The sequence below is a fragment of the Peromyscus maniculatus genome, chromosome 17, assembly GCF_049852395.1.
Source record: "Peromyscus maniculatus bairdii isolate BWxNUB_F1_BW_parent chromosome 17, HU_Pman_BW_mat_3.1, whole genome shotgun sequence".
In the NCBI taxonomy this organism is placed as follows: domain Eukaryota; kingdom Metazoa; phylum Chordata; class Mammalia; order Rodentia; family Cricetidae; genus Peromyscus; species Peromyscus maniculatus.
In genome coordinates this window covers 60,335,625-60,356,622 of record NC_134868.1, presented here as the reverse complement: position 1 = coordinate 60,356,622, position 20,998 = coordinate 60,335,625, and the positions used below count along the sequence as shown (strand labels likewise).

Here is a 20,998-nt window from a genome sequence, read left to right as displayed (position 1 = left end):
CCTAACTTGGGAATTTCCTTATCTGTTCAGTATTAGTGGATGACTTTCTCTGAGGTTTAAATGTTTTGGTTTGGTTTGATTTTCTTTTCAGGGATGCGCCTTTGGAACAGGCTTTCAGAAGTTAAGAACTTTTTTCCTGAGGTTGATTCTGCTCTTCTGTTTCTCCAGGTCTTGTATAGTTTAGTCAAGGAAGTATACAGTTAAACAGGGTGTTACTGGAGCTTTTCTTTTCAGCTTTCTGTTAGTTAACTCTTCTAGTCACTGGGACCAGTATCTGGTAAGGAGCAACTGAAGGCAGAAAGGACTTGTTTGGGCTGTGGTTACAGGAGCACCACGGTCCAGCATGAAGGGAAACATGCCGCGACAGCCCCTCAGTGAGGCTAGCATGCGGCTAGCATTCTCATCTCCCCACTCCTTAGTGGGGCAAGAAGCAAAGGCTTCGGGGTCTGGAAGTAGGGACAGGCTCCAAGCCCCCCTAACCCACTTCTACCAGTTAGGTCCCACCCCCCGTAGAGGTCACACTGCCTTAGGAAACAGCACCAGCAGGTGGGACCAAGTTTTCAAGCATGAGCCTGTGGGTGCTCCAGACATCACTGGCTCTGTCACATGGGGCCACAGTAGTTGTCCTGGAGGGTGCACTCTTTCACTCTTCTGATGCACATCTGGTGACTGCCTTACACGGAACGTAGGCATCTGGAGTTGTATTACCTGGTGCGTGAGGACAACCCTGTGTCTTCCCTGTCTTGACGGCTGTGTCCTCTGATCCTTTCTAGGACTTCAGGAGCTCATTTAGGTGCATGTGCTAATTGGTTTCTGCGTAGGACATGAGGTGACACTCTATGGATCTCTAACTTTCTCTGTGCGTCTCTCTCTGTCTCTGTCTCTCTGTCTCTGTCTCTGTCTTTCTGTCTCTGTCTCTCTGTCTCTGTCTCTCTCTGTTTCTCTGTCTCTGTCTCTGTCTCTCTCTCTCCTGATTCTCTGTCCTGGAAACTGCTTGGACATTCTCACCTTCCATCTCCATCTCTCTACTATGGAGAGACTTAGCATCTCATTGGCTTCCCCTCTCCATAGGGAAGGTTGGAAACTCTCCCATGATGCAGCATTAGGGCTGGTCTGCCTTGCTCTCTGTCTTTAGATCACTGGACTCAGGAACTGGCATCCACTGTCCTGAGGGGAACTGCTTGGCATTTGTTATTTGGTTGTATGTTGTGTGGGGATAGAGACTGTGAACTTGGCTGGGTTTGGTGTAATCCAGGAGACACAGCTTTGGGCAGTATCTAGGATGGCATGTCCATGTAGGTTTACCTGAGTATGGGCACCCTGAATGTAGGTAGCTCCTTCTGAGGGCTGGGGTTCTAGATTAAACAAAATGGGAAAAAAGGGAAAACCAGGTAAGGATCACCATTCATTGCTCTCTCTCTCCTTTCTAACTGTGGGGGCAATGTGACCTGTCAGATTGTAGGCTCTGCTGCCATACCTTCCCACTGTGATGAATGATAGCTCACTTCTGAACCACGAGCCAAAATAGACCCTCATTTCTTCAAGTTGCTTATTTGGTGTTTGGTCACAACAGTGAGATGTTAATCAGTAAAGAGGTTCATCCTGATGGCTGCTGACCGATACCTGTGATGTCTGCTTCCTGTTGGGTGGACATGTTGCCTGTTCATTGGTCCTGGGCTATCCTTTGAGTCCCAGTAACCCAGTCTTACAGAAGTCCTCTCGACATTGGCGTTTACATCTGAATATTCACGCTCAGGTAATTTTTACGAATGTGGATGATGGTGCGCTGCTCTGCTCTGATTATTCAGATTATATACACTAGCTCTTTCTGAACAGATTTATGTCTCTGTATAAAAATTAGCATAGAGCAGCTGGTATTTTATAAGGCGACGATGCTAGACATAGGTTTGGGGTAGGAAGTGGGGGCGAGCACTGGATTTGTTTAAAGTTGCACTGGTTTTAATTAAGTTAAAATTAAGCAGCCCAGACATTGTCCAGGAAGCCGGTGACTGTCAGCCTATTCTTGGAGAAATCTGGGTTGAGGGTTTCAGTCACCAAATGGTCAAAATTGTATCCTTCTATGCAAGGCCCTGAACAGAATCCTGAGCACTCTGAGTCCCTCCGCAAACCTCCCAGCACAGTGCCCTGTTCACGAATGTGCCGCCTGCCAAGCTCACAGTAGAATTTAACAACAGGGAACTTTCCCTTACTAATGGCATGACGCTGCTTCAGCCTAGGGTACTCCCAGATGGTAACATATCTTAAGAGGTTTCAGAAATTAATAAGTAAGTAAAAATAGTAAGCTGTGCCTTTATTAAAAAGTTAGTTTGAGAATTTCATACATGTATGTAACGTGTACCATGTTTTGAACATTCCCCATTCCCTCCCTCCAGTTCTCACCAGCACCAACCCCCAGTGCTCTCCCCTCCCAGCTTGCTGAGCTTTTACAGACATCCTGGGGTTCACTTAATCCTGCCTGCACGTGCAGAGGTGTTGGACCCTCTCCTGGAGCTTGGAAACACCTCAGAGCAAGCCATGGCTGTCACTAATCTTTCTTCCATATTACTCTGAAATCTACGCAGTGAAAATCGCCTGCCACAATTCCCAGATATTTATCAGGTTAGCAATAAAGCTCATGAAGTTAATATTAAAACAAAATGCCCCTGACCTTTGTTATACGCTGTTGGAATTCAGTGTCAGTGGTCATGGAAAATTGTATAAAATTGCATACTAGCAGTGATTCACGGGTTTCAGACAGAGGACACTGTGAAATAGATGCACCTTGATTATCCTCACATATAATCAATTTGTCTAATGTTTCAGTTAGGGTTTCTATTGCTATGATAAAACACCATGACCAAAAGCAACTTGAGGAGGAAAGGGTTTATTTCATCCACACTTACACATCGCTGTCCATCATGGAGGGAAGTCTGGGCAAGGACTCAAGGCAGGAATCTGACATGGGAACCAAAGTAGAAGCCACAGAAAATCACTCCTTACTGACTTGGTCCCCACGGCTTGGCCAGCCTGCTTTCTCTACACCCCAGGACCACCCACAATGAGCTGGGCCCTCCCACATCAATCCTCAATCAAGAAAATGCAGGACAGGCTTGCAAACAAAGCCTTCACATGACACCACAGATACGCTTCTCAGCGTGATTCCCCGACAATGCATTTACCACCCAGAAAATGAGCAATCGTAAATAAAATCAAGCAAAGCGCAACACTATTGAGACTCCCCTCCTTCACTTCCCTCTTAAAGGTCTTTTGTTTCTTGTTCTAAATCTTACCCCTGGGGTCTCTTAGACCTGAAGGCTGAGAGGCGCCTCCATTGCTGTATGCCTTATTGATTAGTGTGAATGCGGTTCCTAAACATGGCCGACACTGCTGTCGGTACAGAAGAGGCAGCCATGAGCATGCTGTAGATGTAGACTTGAAGACTAATGAACTCCCAGGAAGGGAAGAAGTTAGAAGACAGATCTGGCAAAGTGGAGTCCAAAGCCAGGGTGTGAGGAGAACGGGTGCAGGACTTGATGGTTCTGAGAAGCCCCGAGGAGATCTACCTTGTGCTACCTGTGGGCATTGGGAGTGTCAGCAAGAAGTGTGAGAAGTGATTGTCATGTTCCCATGCATGAGTTAAGTCCTGAGTGTATCCATGGCTGCTTCAGCCTTGAGTGTGTCTGAGGTGCTGAGGAAGGACGGAGGAAGGATGCAGGGACTGAAGTGTGCTGCCCCAGCTGGGATACAGACTGTCCCCTAAAGGCTCATCTGTTGAATACTTGGTCCCCAGCTAGTGACAGGACTCAGACATGACCTGGAAATGCGAGGAGGTGAGACTTAGCTAGAGGAAGTAGGTCACTGGAAAATGTCCTTGTGGGCTTTGTCTTGCCCTGACCCCCTTCCTGGGTCCCTTCTCACGGCTTCCTGGATGTCACTGTGTGAAGAACCTTCTCTACCACACACTTCTGTTGCCATGATACTCTACCCAAGCCCATGGGGCCAAGCAACCCTAAACTGAACCTCTGAAGCCCTGCATCCAGCAGTGTCTGTCCTGTAAGTTGTTCCGGCCAAGTATTTTGTCTCAGTGTTAAGAAACCTGGCTAGCATGAACGAATACCTCTAGTAGGGAAAAAAGGAGGATGGTACCTATGAGAGGAAAGAATTTATGAGGTAGAGAGGAGGGAAAAGTTAAGAATGGGAGGGTAATCCTCAGGCAGACACAGGTGACAGAAACATCAGGTTTTCTGGAAGCAGAAGAGTGTGATGGGAGACCCTGAAATGCTGTAACTACTTTGACTTAAGAAAGCTCTTTGCTCTGTAGACCCGGAGTGTTTTGATGAAGGGTTGTGTGCACAAAACAGAGAAGGTTGCCTGCAGCAGTTGGAGGCTGTTCTGACAGGACAACCAGAATGCTATCTGACCACCACACGGAATTGCTCCCATCCCTTGTTGGGTCCCTATGACCACAAGGCTATCCTGCTAAGGTGGGATTTCAACTGGACAGAATCACAATTGACACAGGAATGGATTAGGAGTACATCTCACCATTTCTGTAATGAGGAAGTGCACAAGAAGTCTATGCCAGTTCAAGTGAACCTTCAACTTATAAAGGTTTTTATTTTCGTGATAGAATTTATTGGCCCTGCCCAGGGAGGATGTCACCAGCATTGCTATGGACAGGGCTTACTTGTGGTGTCCCACATCTCAAGTTCTCTGCAAAAAAAAAAACCTATGGAAGGACCTAGTCAAATGCAATCGAACTCACACCTTCCCAGGGCTTGTTAACGTCCAGAGGGCCCACGGGAGGCCCCCAAAAATAGTACTCTTGATGAGTAATTATTGGAAGAAATAAGGCAAGAACAGCAGAAACAGGGTGAAGTTTTTACGCTTCACAAAGAGGTGGGGTATGTTAATGAGCATCCAAAGACCTTTTATATATTAATTCCTGCCAGGCCGTAGGTAGTGTCAATTTTTGTCATTTTTTTTTTCTTTGATTAAAGACTTCCATTTCAGGGCTGGGGAGATAGCTCAACCAGTTTAAGGTACTTGTCTTCCAAGCATAGGGACCTGAGTTCCCTCCCCAGAACGAACTGGGCATGATTGTAATCCAAGCATTGGGGAGGTACAGACAGGAGGGTCTGGGGCTTGCTGGTGAGGCAGATTAATCTATTTGTAGATTTAGGCCAGTGAAAGCCCCTGTCTCAGGTGGAAAAAAAAGTAGGTGACTCTTTGGTTGTCCTCTGGTCTTTACTCACATGTGTACATGTGCTGTACACATGTGTATGCACTAGCTGCACACTCACAAACACACATGTACACAAAACCTTCCCTCCAGGTACTTGAGCCTATCTGTGAATAATGATATCACTACATTACTAAGTTATTTAAAATGTCACCCAGCTTTTGTCCCTTAGACCTTTCTTTCTGACCAGTGTTTACAAACCACAAGAATAAATAACCAAATATTATATGACAATTCATTGCACAATTTTCTCACCAAGCATAAGCATCCTGGATTCAAATTCGTAATGTGGCTGAAAAATCTCTCACTATTGTTGCATGAAGCAAAAGTAATCAATTGGTAGTTGAATGGTCCCACAGTTCACATTAATATTGTTATTATATTGTCTTTAATGAGAATTGTCTTTTAGGATATCAAGATTCAGTTTCCCTAGTACTTAATGGCTCACGGATAAATATTGATTTTTTTTAACTTTGCAAGTATTTGCTGCATGCTTTTTGTTTGTTTTGTTTTGATTTTTGAGACAGGGTTTCTCCATGTAGTTTTGGTGCCTGTCTTGGATCTCGCCCTATAGACCAGGCTGGCCTCGAACTCACAGAGATCCCAGAAGCTCTACCTCCCAAGTGCTAGGATTAAAGGTGTGCATCACTGATGCCTGGCTTGCTGCACGCTTTTTAAAATCAGTACTTTCCATAAGGAGCCTAGTCACGTTCACTAGCAGAAGCCTCAGTCTTGATTCAGCCCTGACACACAGTGTGGCTGTCCAAGGGAAGGTCTGTTCCTCTTGAAACAGTACAATCTGATCTCCATGCCAGCCTTGCTCTGTAGAAAACTCATCCCATCCCAAGCTTCTTAATGGCCTCCTAACTGAGCATGCGAGCACTAGCCATACATTTCTTTAAATTGTGTGATTTCTGCAGTGGCCACAGGACTTTTCAGCCATTCTCAAGAACGAACTTGTCTCCTCTGCAAGGGGAAAAAAAAACCAACAGAATAACAAACACCCTGATAAGTCAATGTACCTGCGTGAGCTTCCTGTTCCTGCCCAGAAACAGGTCAGAGTGGCCCTGGTGAATATTAGATTAAGGAGCAAATTGCCTTAGGAATGGGGTAATTGCATCTAAACTGCACAGCTTCGAGAGGTCTCTCATTTGGGCTTAAACAAGAGAACATCTGTTCTTTTCAGCTCAACTAGACAGGCTGTTCCTGTACCTGATACATACAAGCTATGGCTCAGGCAGCAAATCACAAAATGCACAGAGGATGGAGAAATAAAGCCATCAAATTGAGTGCACAGAGCTGGCTGTGCTCAGTGTCCTCTGGAAAGCACGGCTGTCTCCAAGGCAGCAGGACCCACTTCTGCAAAGACCGCTCGCTATTCCAGCTCCATCCTACAAAACTGGCGTCCAGAGGGAGGCGTGCTTTAGACACTCCCTAGGCTAGAAGGGCCAGAGGGGTGGGTGGGGGTAAATACTCTGGGGCTGCCTCAGGCCCAGGGGCTAACCTGGCTGAAACAAGCTTTGCATGTTGCAAGGCTGTTCCAGAAACGAACTTAGCGACATACCTCCTCTATGCCATTTCATCCTCTCCTTCCTTCTTTATTTTTATTTATTTATTTTATATTTTGGTTTCCTTTATCCATGGACTTGTAGGAATTGGTTTTCTCCTTCCTCTATGTGAGTCCAGAGGATCGAACTCAGGTCTTCAGGCTTGGCCTCAAGTGCCTTTACCCTCTGAGGCATCTAGCCTGTCCTTCATTCATTTCTGGAATGAGTCAAATGTTGTTGTATCACACAACCAAGATAAAGGAGTGAGACCAGCTTCAACTCGGAGCTTAAGAACGTCGTCATGGAAACTATGGCAGATGGTCCAAAGCTGTTTACTGTGTGCATAAGGGCATTTCCTATCCCAGCATCTGAAATATAACAGCATTATTCTTCACTATTCAGCTCCCATGTATGCAGTGTGAGAGGCCCTGGGTTTGATTCCATGATGTCCATGAAAACATGGGATAGAGTTAAAGTTGTGTGTCCAAGCAGCTTGCCCTGCCATGGGGTTTTGAACAATATTTAGTGGGCATAATAATGACCAGAATGAACGTGGCTATGTGTAGCTCGTGGCCAATCATACATATCATCTTCTCATGCCACACGTGTGTGCAGACTACCCGTCAGAACCTGGGCAAAGGTGCCCGTAGAAGAGAATGTGACACTCCCCGTGGCACACACTCAAGGGAGGTGCAGAACATTCTGGCCCAGTGCAAGCCTTCTGGGATTCCACAGGTATCTTCCAACCCCCTGGGCTTCTGACAGCTGGGTGTGAGTGGAGCCAAATCTCATCCCAGATGTTGTGCTTTGACTAACAGATAAATGCCTAACCTATGTGACCAGGTGGACCCTTAGTGGTAAGAGCAGTCACTGCCACAAGGAGGTGAAGAAAGTCAATGACTTTGATCTCTTGCTTGGACTTTGAGGGAAGGGCATGGAGGTATGGACTGTGGCCCTTGACCTTCTCTGCATGTTATTAGTCCTCATTTATATGTTATTGCTTATATCGGTTGTCTTTATCCTTCCAAGCACAAAGCTGAAAGGTGTAAGATTTTTCTTCTGCCTATGTCCCTGCTAAGCAGGATCTACATTTAGTGAAGGATCCCACACTAGATTCAGTTTGTGGTTCTGCCAGAACCCGGCTCTTGATGTTACGTTGCCTTCCTAAATGTATCCTCGGATTGTGAAGACCCATGGCAGGACCCGAGATGACTTGCAAACCACCTGAGAGTGTTCCTGGACTTTATACCCACCCTGTCAGTCTTCCTCAATCCAGTCTTCTCTTCCTCTCTGCTCCTTTGCAAGTCCAGGGAATATGGTAGAGGGTGGAGAGGCTCCTACCTGTGCCAGTCTCCCAGGCCACACCACACACCCAGTGGCTGGGGACCGTATTGGAAGCCAGCTCTTCTCTCACTTGCTCCTTGACACAAGTGACCATTTCCCCAGGCACATCGTATTCCGAAGCACCTACAGGCAGGGCCTGCATCTGCAGAGCCTGTTCACACATTCCATGGCCTCTGCTCGGACCCCACTCTCAGACGCTCCTGAGCCAGAAAGTGCATGGGAAAGACATTCACAGGAAGAAAACAATGCGTCCTTGCTTCTACCCAAGGATGCCCTTTACTTCTAAGGTGGAAGGAGAGGGATTGTCACCTTCCTGACAGATTTCCTTCCTCTTCCTTAATAGAGCCCTGCACTCTCCAGGGTGAGCTTGAGCAGGACTCAGGTGGGTCCCAATCAAGGTAAACATGAACTCACAGCCAAACACCCAGGAGTCTCGCAGGCAGCGGGAACTTTACCTCCGCTGACCTTCCTGTAAATACGAGAAGGCGTGTAGGGCCCCAGGATGAGAGGAGACCCAGAACTTCTGTCACTGGCTACAAAATGAGGCCACAGGAAACACGGGGTGAAAGGGAGGACACAGAGAACTGATTCATCTGGATGCAGAAAGCCCTGTGTGGGTGTCAGGATGCAGTGAGCAAACCAAGAACCAGGCTGAGCTAGACGTGTAGCAGGCGGGCGGGAAGGCGGGGTCACCTCTCCCAAGTGAAGGGAGGGAGAGGCTGACCAAGCCTACTCCATGTGAGAGACACTTCCACAGCCTGATCTGCGTTTTCCCATCCTTGGCCTTGGACAAAAACAACAGATGCCCGCCCTGACCCTCGATTTGACCCCCACTCCCCACGCAGTGATAGTCAAGCCCACTTAGGCTCCCTCCCATCCTCCTCTTCCATGTTTTCATGGTTCCTGGCAGGTCTGTTGCTAGGCAGCTGTGCTCAGCCCCGAGACTGCTGGAAAGAAGCTAGAAAATCTCCCTCCACACCTGTGCAGTGTTTACCGTTCGCAAGAACATGGGAGCAAAGCCAACATCCGGGGAAGTCCGCAGAGGCAGCCAAATGCAGCCTTCTTCAGCCAGAACCAGGCAGCCATGTTGGGGCACCTATGGTGTGTGCAGTGGCCACGCGGTGACTTTGGGGAGGTCCTGAGGGTATGGACTCTAGCGCTTCTAAAACGCAGATACAGAAAAATGAGTGGGATGTAGGCAGTGAGAGCTTCCAGGAATGTCAGGTATCTGTAAGCTGCGTTAGTTTTCCTTCCTTGTCTTTGCAAAATGGAACACCCCAAACTTTCACCTCTGTGTAGCCCACAGGCTTTTGTGCTTTATTTGTATCAGGGTGTATAGCGCTCCATCCTCCACCTTCCCCAGCTTGCCCTTAACCCTCCGCGCCCCAGATCCCACGGCCAGTTCTCCACAGTGACTCATTCTAATGGCTGCAGTGTTCAGCGCTGCACATCGTGGTCCAGTCCAGACTCGGCCTTGCTGTCTTCTTTTCCCTGGGGCATCCATCCGTTATGCTCTGTGGCTGTGATAAACACTGAGACAAAAAGCGACTTGGGGAGGAAGGGGTTTATTTCAGTTTACCTATCATAGTCTACCATCAGAGGAAGCCAGGGTGGGAAGCTGGAAGCAGGAACTGATGCAGAGGCCATGGAAGGTCACTGCTTAAGAAACCTCAGAACCACCTACCCAGTGATAGCACAGTCCACAGCGGGCTGATCCCTCCCATGTCAACCACTAATTGGAGAAATGTTCCACTCACTCGCCTCCAGGGAACCAGTTGAGGTGTGCTTTCCTCGGGTGGGGTGACCCTAACTTGTGTCAAGTGGACAAAGAGCTAAGGAACACACTCCGCCCCCCCACTCCCCCACCCCACCCCCACCCGTGGTGCCTGCCTGCCAGCCTTCCAGTGAGTTCTAAGGACAGTCTCCTTTACCGTGTCTGTTCCTCAGGGGCTGGGGGCGAAGAAGAAACTGGTGTTTCCCAAACATTTCCTGGTTTATAATGACCAGAAAGAGATGCATTTCATAAGCTCTTGAAATTAAAAACAAAAAACAACTTCTTTTCTGAAGCACAGTCTTCATCCAGGAAAGCTATGCTTTACAGTTGAGTATAGGCAGAGAAAGCAGATCACTACCCCACCACACTGCTGATCTAGACATTTCCTGGCAGGATAGCTTGCTCATAATAGATGCTCAATAAATATTTATTGAGATAATTAAAATTTTAAGGGGTTTCAGGAGCCAAAAAAAAAAAAAAAAAAAAAAACACGGAACTTTCACTTTTACAACAGAACTTTCTTTGAGAGTAAAAGGAAAAGTCAATATTCAACAAACAGAAACAAATTCACAGGAACTCTTGGGGGTTAGTTAGAAAAGATAGCTTAATTTACTTAGCTTGTATTTTCCTAAGAAAACAATTCTGCTACCTCCTCACTGCCTTTGAAAGTTGTTATTTTAAAACCTCTACGTTAATCCCAGTGAAAACACAAATCCCCAACTCTATGAAAGAGGATTTCAGAGTTGTCCTTTACACTAAAAGGAGCATTGACCTGCATGAGAGAAGTGCTTGCCTGTGTCCTCCCTTCCTGGGGCCCTTCCTAGGACCTCCCCGAACTGGCTTTTCTCTGTGTCCTTCACTTTGACCTCTTAAAACACAGAGACCTCACAGTGAGCCCAGTGTGGTGTGGCTTTTTCACACGGGATTCTGGATGGCATTGGGTTTCTCTTGGTTTTATTCCATCACACTCACCGTGCTGAGAGCTGAAGAAAGATTTGTGCTGGGTTCCTTGACATGGAGATGGCTCGAAGTACCCCTGTGAGAGATGTTCTCGGGAGCCTTGAAACCCACTCTTACTACAGATGGCAGAGGAGGAAGTGCACATCCGGAAGGAAAGAGGGTAGGACAGACAGAGGGCCGAGAGGGCAGAGAGACACACTGTACACAAAAAGAGGGATGCATGGAACCTCCAGTACATCTTCAGATGTGAGACTCATGGGGGCACTGAACACCGAGCACTGTCCCAGAAGTGACTCAGTTTACAAAATGGCCATTCCTGCCCTGCTCCATCTTCAGAAGGTCATGGCAGTGGAGGAACCAGCCGCAGATGACCACTTGGCAACAGGGAGTTTCTGAACACTCACAGACAACTGTCGGTGCCTCTGGCCACACCCCGCCTGGAACTCCCCCTCCACTCTCAGTTACACGGTCTCGCCAATGCTTCCCTGTGACCCTCAGTTCACAGTCTCCCTGACGCTTTCCTGTGAGTCTCGTCCACTGAACTGACCGGACTTCCCAGCATCCCCCATCTCCACCCAGGTCACCGCCACGGGCCAGTCTCTTGGGCCCATCTTTGCTCAAATCCTACTCCGTCACAGCCTGCTGATGCTTGCGGAGTCAGATATGGTGGCTCCTTTTGCATGTCCCTTGCTCACAGGCGCCATCAAAACCAAGTCCTACTGGTGACCTGTAGGCCATTCTGTCCTTCCCTGCTGAGCCCACCTTTTAAATTCCTCTCAGTGATCCTGGATTGCTGGCTCCTTTCTCACAACCACTTTGACCTCCTCCATGTTCCCGGGGGAGGGCTGCAGGTGTCCACCCTCTTCTTCCTTTTATAATTGTTCATAGATTAATTGAGCCTGAATGAGGGGACTTGGGACCACAATTCTAGATATACAGTCAAGTCACCATAGTCCCTCTGTCCCAGACAGAGCAGGGAGATGAGAAGAGCAGGCTAGCCAGGAAGTTGTCTCTTATTTATAGCCAGTTGACTTCCACTAGAGAACACACGGGAGCTTGCACATAGGGCCTACAGGAGATGGAGGTGACCTGCCTGGGAACCACAGTGCGGAGGTATGGATGCTAGTCCTGTCTGATGGTACCTGTGCTCTGGACCAACGACAGCTGTAGGTGCCCTGCCTGCCTCAGGAAGACATGTCCGACTCTGTGGAAATACGTGACCATGCCTTCTCTTCAAGAGACACCCTCACAGGTGACACTCGAGCCGTACAATGCACAACTTTTTAAACCACAAGAGGAGAGCAATCCTCACCACAGTGTCTCAGATGACGTCTTCGTCTTTTCTGCTGAAATGTCAGGATTATTCCATTTTGAGTGTCAGAAGAGCAATTGAAAAAGGGAAGAGCGGCCAGTGCAGGAGTGCTCGTTCTGACTTGTTAATACCAAGTTCAGACACTTGAATTATGTCAATTGCATTCTTGGTTACAATGAACGAAGTTCCAAAATGGAATGAGGGGATTATCAGTGGGACTAAAAAGATACTTTGAGGTATCTCATTTCACTGTGTCTACCTGGACTTTCCTGGGGCATCAGTTGATCGACATTTAATACAGATTCTGCTTTGCTGGCAAAGGGGCCCCAGTCACCCGGAGGTCAGCAGACCAAGGACCCTTCTCCCACCCACACGCTCAGTCTCATGATAGTTGCTGTTGATCTTCTGTGGCCCATGGTCTCTCTCTGCTGCTCTAGGATTGTCTGGGTCTGGCTTCTAGGTCTCAGCTGCACTTTAGCAATGTCAGGGGAGAGGCCGGCCCTGGAGTCAGGTGACCCTGGTTGCCCTCCATCTCAGCCACCCACCCAAGAATCACCACTTCTCTACAACTCCCTGCCGGGGCTGTACACCAGACGGCTTGGAGCAGAACTTCCCTCTCAAGTATCCCAGGCTATGCATCCAACATGGAGGTGTGGGCTCAGTCATGCCACCCTGAAACGGAGTGAGCTAAGGGGGTGAAAAGCTCAGTGTAGCAGATGTCAGTTTTTCTGCAGCGTGTTTTAGACGGGACACTGAAGTATTGTACAAAGACTAACTAAAAATACACGATTTGAATTTCGGTATTGAACTCCCATGAGCTTGCAGAGCCATTCCGCGTGAGAATCGTGAAGGCTGAATGCAGCACCATGCAGGTGCAGGGCTCTCCGGGCATTTCCTCTGTTGCTCCCCACTGTCCCCGCCCCCTTCCTTCGGTGACATTTTACTTACATGTCCAATTAAATAGAGTAAGTACAAAATACTTAGATAAGTTTCAATGGCCAATATAATTTTGAGATGTTTGAAAGCCCTATAGGAAACCACACCATTGCTGTGAGTCTGAAATGGAGAGTGGAACTCAAACATCCAGAGATAATTTCTAAAAATAGGAATGTCTGGTGGGAATTTAAAAAACTCAACACCTCATATATGGGGAGGAAGCTGATCTCTCTCCCTTGAAATAAGAATCACCACTGTTTTAATATTTCTTTACTGCAAACTAAATTTATCCTCAAGTGGTCATTTAAAAGATGCTTGGATTTCTTTAAAAGGTGGTTTCTTTTCACAAGGCCAAGCCAAATATTTAAATGGCAACCAATAAATTAGTTTTTACCCTCTCCCAATTTTGTATGAATAAATGGTTTGTGGCATCGTGTGCCAGTGCCACTTATAAACAATATAGCTGACTCATTTTAAGGATAATTTTCTCTGTAGAAGATAAGGGTTGTTCACCCTTGGCTGACATGTGCCTTGTGGATGAGATATTTGGGGGTTTCCAGATAAAATAAAAGAATCTAAGACATGGTACGGACCCGTCAGCCCTGCTGAGTCTGGCCATCTGTTAACGGCCGTTCGTTCTTGTGCTTGTTCCCTGACAGATACGAGCCGCTGGCTTCTGTCCTCCTGGGCGAGAAGAGGGGTCAGCCTGCTGAGGAGAGATGTCGGCTTGTTCTCCAGCGGTGTCAATTACAAGGCTGGCAGGTCGGTGGCCCACAGACTGTGAAAACGGAAGGCGAGGGTTTGAAAGGCGTGAGTCATGGCAGTAGCCACCAGCCGCCCTGGCAAAAACAAATTCCCTTGATATGTTTGGCAAGGCCCAGCACTCAGTGTGTTTGCTGGAAACATGTCGCTCTGTATGATTTATGGGTTTTTAGCACCATGGAGGCCACGGGAGAGGCCAGCCGGCTTTTCCAGCCACGCAGAGAAGTGACTGAGCTCAGGTCACTATGCTGGACTCCTACCTGTTCACGGACACTTTGTAGCCATGTTAGTCATGGGCTCCACTCTGTGACAGCATACCCGAGGTACACAAAGGATCGCGAGAAAAGGTTTCCTTGAGTTCACGGCTCCAGCTCCCGGTCCACTGGTGCCATTGTGTTTGGGCCCGTGGCAGACTGAACATCACACCACAGGGTACATACACGAACAGAGATGTTCAGATCATGGCATGGAGGGAGGAGACGGGAAAAGGAGACAGGAAGAAAGGGAGGGGAGAGCACAGCTGTTCACCTGATGACATTCAGGAGGAAGAGGAGAGGAGAGGAAGAAAAGAGAGGGAGACCCCGAGACCCCAGTGCCATCTACTTCAAAGGCAGACCCCCACTGACCTAACTTCCCCTCTCTAGGGCTCAGATTTCAGTGGACCACCACCTCTTCGTAGCCGCGGGCTAGAAACCAAGGCTTCCACGCTTGAGCATTTAGGAGACAGACTCCAGAATCAAACTTCCCTTATGGAGCAGAACTGAGAAAACCCAGAGAGTAAGGAAATAATGTTGAGTGAACCAAGATCTTTGAGTTAGACTTGGGCTTGCGAGGCTGGAGAAGCTGTTCATGGACCCTTTCTTCGGTTCTCTGTGCTCTGTTTCTCACCTGGCGCACAGTGAAGGGGTCGCTCTCTCTGGGCATTCCCGTGTGGACGAGCTTTGAGTCTCAGAGCGTCTCACTGTTTTCTGTGTTGCACATGAACTGGAGCTCAGGAACCCAGGGCAGCTATCACAAAGCCAGGACAGGGACGAAATGACTTAAGGCAAGCCATCCCAGGGTCCCCCACTAGAGACAGGACAGCACCTTAAATGGCAACAGGAGCGTCCTTGGTTAGCTTTAGGAAGAAGGGGGTTGAGTGGAGGAGAATGAAGTCCTGGGCACTGTGCACTCCCTGGGGCCCAGGTGGCACAGAGGATGGTGAGGGGGACTTCGGCGAGGCATATGTTGTTGGAAAACGACCACAGCCTTTGGGTTTGCAAGTGGATTGCGTATCTCTGCATGGACGTGCATGATCATTGATCAGGAGGAAGCACAGTAATACTGGTTCAAACGTGGAGCGAGCAGATGGCTCCACATATTAGAACATGTCTGAGAACTGCACAACCTTCATGGGACATCAGCAAAAGCTGGCCTGTCACGGGGACACTTGCCTATGACACAGAACAAAGGGCACAGGGCTCGGGCACGGCGAAGTCACGATTTCACCCTCTGTACCACCCAGGCTCTCCCTTTGTCTCCTTCCTTCCTTTCCTTCTGATTTCATCTTGATGGAAGTTGGACTTTAAGTCACAGTCTGAGGGAGGACGCTTACTCATGCTGGGTTGTCATGGTTGCACATCAGTGCTGAGATTGGATTTTAAAAGGAAGGAATTACTAACCAAGAGTGATGTCAGCTCCCGGTCCTGGAGCCTGAGACATCGACGTGGGCTCCACAGAGAATATGGTTTAGTGAGATCGGAGGGAGTTGAGGTCATTTCCGCTTAATCATGGCTGGGATTTTTAAATAGGTAATTGTAGAGTAGTGGTTTAAGAATAGCGTGATGTAAAAGGTTTCAGGGTGTGTAATTTTCCTCTAAAGAACACTGTGTGTGTGTGTGTGTGTGTGTGTGTGTGTGTGTGTGTGTGTGTGTGTGTGTGTGTGTTGAGACACCAAGACAATCTGAAATACTTCTCCCAGTTGGGAAATGAGTATCAAGCAGGAATCCCAACGTAGAGGATGGTGTCCATCACAGGACGAGGCCGGGATGAGCATAGATGTGCACTGGCAGACACCAGTCTTTCCAGAGCTGTGTCCTGGATAGGACACTTGAGACAGTTGCGGAGGATGGTATTAAATTGAAACATACACTGGTACCTTAAAACAAAAATCAAATGTATTTTAATAGAGGAGAGTTTTCATTACACAAGTCTCTTTTCTGCTCACTTAAAGAAAAAGACGTGTTTATTTTTGTTGGATGTGTATTTGTGAGTACCTGCATGTACATGCACTATGTGCATGTCTGGTGCTGGCAGATGCTGGATTCGGACACGGGATCTCCTGAGACCAGAACTACAGAGAGATGGGAGCCACCCTGTGGGTGTTAGAGCCCAAACCCAGATCCTCTGTGAGAGCAGCAACCTTTCTTAATGGCTGAGCCACCTCCCCAGGGCCTCCTGATCTTTTCTCCCTACAGGAGAAAGTGGAAAAATATAAAGGGGAGGGGAACAGAGAGGGGTGTGTGTGTATGACTTTCCCCCCCAAGTGTATCTGCTCACGGGTTCTGTGTTCTCAGTTCGAGAAGACTGGTTTTCTTCGACTTTGTCAAGGTGGGGCCATTTAGATCTTTCATGCTATGAGATGAATCTTTGTCTTCACAGAAATAATGCTTGCTCGTATTTTAATTTTAAGTTAAACAGAAAACAATTTGCTTTAAAAACTCAAGTGCTCCGATATGGAGATTCAGAGTCCTCTGTTTCAAAAGCAAAGTGTTTGTCTGAAATGTGCTGTGACAAAAAGGTCTGCCCTTGATTCTGTTCTGGGCTGTGAATCAGTTCAGAACTTCAGTAAAATTACGCAAGGGTCTGCTTGACGGAAGTGCCAAAGGCAGCCATGGCAGCTCCGGGCACCTGGAGCATGGTTCCCACACCGCCACAGTGCAGTGTGTTTGGTTAAGCAGTTGACACTCAGCATGGGCCCCTGACTGGTTCACATTATGTTAGTGGTTGTTTCCCACGTCTTTAAAAGGAACACTCGCAGGCAGAAGAGACTTACGAACCTGTGGGAAGTGTTAGCTAGGAGCTCACCTCTCTGTACTGAGATACCACTTCTTCATGTGTGTCTAAGAGCGTGCGCCACTTCTTTCTGGGTGCCGGCCCAGGCCAGGAGAAGGTACCAGAGCCCCTAGGACTGGAGCTATAGGCGGTTTTCAGTCACCTGACGTGGATGATGGGAAACAAACTTCTATGTCCTCTGCAGGAGCACCCAGTGCCTTTAACCACAGAGCCCTCTCTCCAGCCCCTACAACTTTATCCTTGTATCATCAATGGAACGAGTCTTGGGGATCTTGTGGTTTTTGTCAGTCCTCCTTAACTTAGGTCAGTCTTGAGTCCTCAGAGAGGGACTCCAACTGTTCAGATCCCGCCTCTTGCTTGCTACAGATGCTCATGAGCACCAGAGCCTCCTCCTAATTCGAGGCATCCAGTTTCGGGAGCTGCTAGGTTTGTTTGTTGAGATAAAAATGAAGGAAGGTAGAGGATGTTAGAGTGAGGAAGGATGGGGGGGGTCGTACAGAGAGGTAGCAAGGGACAAACACATGGTTTGTTCCGGAAGTGTCCCTGGGCTGGGGTCAGTATGTGAGGAATTGGGGGTCAATAGTCACTGCTTTCATCTGCATGTGGGGAGGCACCCACTCAGCACTTCCCCCACTTTGTTGACTTTGAGCCTGATAACAGCTCCATGGAAAAGGAGGAAAGTAGCCACAGTGTAGATGTGAGGGCGCTGAGCCCCGAGAGCCGGACTGCCAGATCAGCAGACTGGCTCAAGTTTGCCTCGTTGGAAGACAGCTCTGCTGAGGCCAACCTGGATTCTGTCTCAGCCTTGTTCCTGCTTCAGCACTTAGCTCCATCTCTGCCTTTCATGATAGCTGTCTGGAGTCATTTTATTCAGGGTTCAGAACTCGAAAGAGACAGATTGTGCTTAATTACGGAGCTTTGATCTCGGGCACTTCCATATCCCTGTATCAGTGAGCAGTCTGCCCTTTGCAGCTGGTGTCTTTCCTGTGTTTATAATTCACTGAGCCAATGAGGGAAAACCGAGTACCACTGCCCATCGCAGGCTGGCTCTGAAGGAGTCCTCCTTGCCCAGACAGACCACTTTCCCTGCAGTATCACCCTGCTGTCACCCGAGGTTTGCAGCTGGACCAAGAATCACGTTTCTGTGACTAGGAAACCATCAACAATACATTCCGGGTACTTTTTACATAGACACACAAAAATTGGGAACTGTCAAATTGGATCACACAAAAGACCGGTCAACATGGTTCAGGAAGCTGTCTTAGAGGAGGGGCAGGTGGGGGTGTGCTCTGTCTGTGCTTATAACATATTGACCCATCCAGTCTGTGATGAAAATGACTGTACAATGTGTAAACGTTACCTAAGTATAGTTTAGGCATAGGCTATTATACATTAGGCCAAATCATTTTGAGCATCTGTGTAAAAGCTGCGGGTCGTGGAGTTTTCCTCCAGAGGGTTTGGTTTTCCACCTGTAGTTCCCACTGTGTCTTTCACACATTTCTCCCCTTGCTGCACCAGAAGGACTCTAGCTTTCTTGCACGGTGTCAACTGGTAAGTGCGGGTTCTGGCAAACTCCCCCACAATGCTGTCCTCTGAATACTCAGAATCCCTGCCCTTACATAATGTGGCTTTATTTCAAAGAAAGGGGAAGAAAATCAGGACAAAGTGGGAGGGAACCTTCTTGTTGGTGGTTTCCTGTTCATGTTTAACACAGAAAAGCATGTTTAAAAACCACAGAGAACTGCTGGGCTGAGAGATGGCTCAGCAGTTAAGAGCGCTTGCTGCTCTTCCAAAGGACCCGGGTTTAACTCCCCGCACCCACCCAGTGGCTCACAACCATCCCTGACTCCATTTTCAGATGATCCAATGCCTTCTTCTCATCCCTGGGGGCAGCAGACACACAGGCAGGCAACATGCTATTAACATAAAATAAATAATAAAGTCAAATATGTGCGCGCGCGCACGCGCGCGCGCACACACACACACACACACACACACACACACACACACTCACACTATTGCTGCTCTTGCAGAAGACTCAAGTTTGGCTCCTAGCACCCACTTCGGGCATCACACAATTTCCTTTAATTCCAGCTCCAGGGCCTCTGACACTCCCTTCTGGCTTCTATGGGCATTGCATGTGTGTGGTGCACCATACATACACATACATACATGCATGCATATATACACTCAGACATAAACATACACATAAAATGATAAATTACTCCTGTGTATGTGTGTGTGTGTGTGTGTGTGTGTGTGTGTGTGTGTGTGTGTGTGTGTGTGTATGTGTGTGAAACTACTCAGAGCTCAGAGATGCACCCTTATTTGCAAGACAGAATTTGAGTACTAGTGTCTTTGCTAAGAGGAGTGGAAGTTGCCAGAAATGGCCTAAGTAGAATCTTCATGACTGTCTCCACAATGTTGATTTTTGTCTTTTCTCTCAACATATTCACTTTTCATTCAGAGTTACTGTGGGAAAATTTTGATGTAACCCATCTCCAGTTACACACCTCTGGACAGATGCCCCATCAGCAGACACTAGGCCCCTCTGGGATATTCTTATTTTACTTGGTCTTTCATTTCTGTAAAGTAAAAAACCTCTGAAACTAATTCTAAGTGGAAAGATAAGTGCTATAATCCAATTTTCACACGTTTCATATGCATCAACTGGCTGGAGGGAGCTTTCTTCTGTGCGGTTATTTGAATGCTATATTCACTTCTCGGCCATCTGGAGGGATGGTGGATGGAGAATTGGATCTGTTGGAGTGTCCCAGGATGCCAAGCACACAGAGCTGACACTGGGAGCCATGGGGGCTCGGTCTGGGGGTGGCCTTGCTCCTTCTCAGGAGGCTCTCGGACAGACCCATAGAAGGGGTGTTTTGTGCAGATTCCTGACAGGTTAGGTGGGAGCATCCAGTGCAGCCCTGGAAATAAGTCCTGGGATGTTTTCCCCAGAGGCAGCAGGTTTTAGAGTGTCCAACCTCAGAGATAGTGTGTCATCTGGTAGCTGAGAGATACAGTGGACACGGTGCTCCTGGGAGCTTCCTCAAGATCATGCAGATGGAAGGAAGACATATAATGGGATCCTCAGCCTCACCTCACCTGTGTGTTGAGATGGGAAGCTGGTGTGTGTGTGTGTGTGTGTGTGTGTGTGTGTGTGTGTGTGTAAAAGAAGGGAGAGACTGACATTGAGAGACTCAAAGAAATAATAAAATCCACTCACAGAAACAAAACCCTTAAATCATTTTTAAAATGTTGACATAGTGTTAATATTTTAAGAATTTCATACGTGTACATAATGAATTTGATCATACTCACCTCAACTCCTCCGCTAACTCCTCCCAGAGGCCCCCAGCTCCCAAGGCATCACCTTGTCCAAACTCCATGTCCTCTATTTTACTTTTTATAGCCCACTGATTTCCAGTTTGTTCTGACCTTAAAGAAAACAGACTGCCCCACCCCTAGGAGCCGCCACCTGCCGGTAGCTTTCAGCTGGGGTGGATTCTTGTGCCCTGGATGGCTTGATCTTCTGCAGGTCTTGTCCTGGCAACCTCAGCTGCTGTGAGTTTGTGAGTACAGTGTCCCTGTCGTGCTCAGAAGACATTCTGGCTCCCGTCTTCCTGATGCCTGACTCTTACAATATCCCCTTTCTTCTTCTATGATGGTCCCTACACCTTGGCGAGGGGTGTCATCTAGACGTCCCATTTATGGTTGGGTCTCCACGGTCACTGATTCTCTGTACTTTGACCAGTTGTGAGTTTCTATGTTAACCGCCCCCCACTGCACAAAGGGAATTCTCTGATGAGGACTGAGAGCTGCACTCATTTACACAAACCCTGAATCCTAATGAAATACACGTCCCTTCTTAGTGTGACTGCTGCAGAACGGCCCACATTTCATTCTGCATCTGTGAAATCCGTGATTTGAAAGGATCCACCCATGCCGTGCTGAGAACAGCAAGATGAGCATTTACCATAACATTAAATAAAATCAGCCGGATGAAGGATTTATTATTTCATTAATCTAAAATAGTGCAGTAGGGAGAAGACAGGGGAAGGAGGAGT

At 47.8% G+C, this 20,998-nt stretch overlaps 1 protein-coding gene across 2 annotated transcripts in view; it reads left to right on the top strand.

Annotated features, from left to right (window-relative positions):
* Myo16 (myosin XVI) overlaps nt 1-20,998 on the top strand; it is a 482,961-nt gene that overhangs the window by 371,737 nt on the left and 90,226 nt on the right. For both annotated transcript variants that reach the window (XM_006981334.4, XM_015999820.3), the window contains exon 28: nt 13,775-13,877. In XM_006981334.4, coding sequence (XP_006981396.2) covers nt 13,775-13,877 — 103 coding nt within the window. The remainder of the gene's footprint in view (nt 1-13,774; nt 13,878-20,998) is intronic.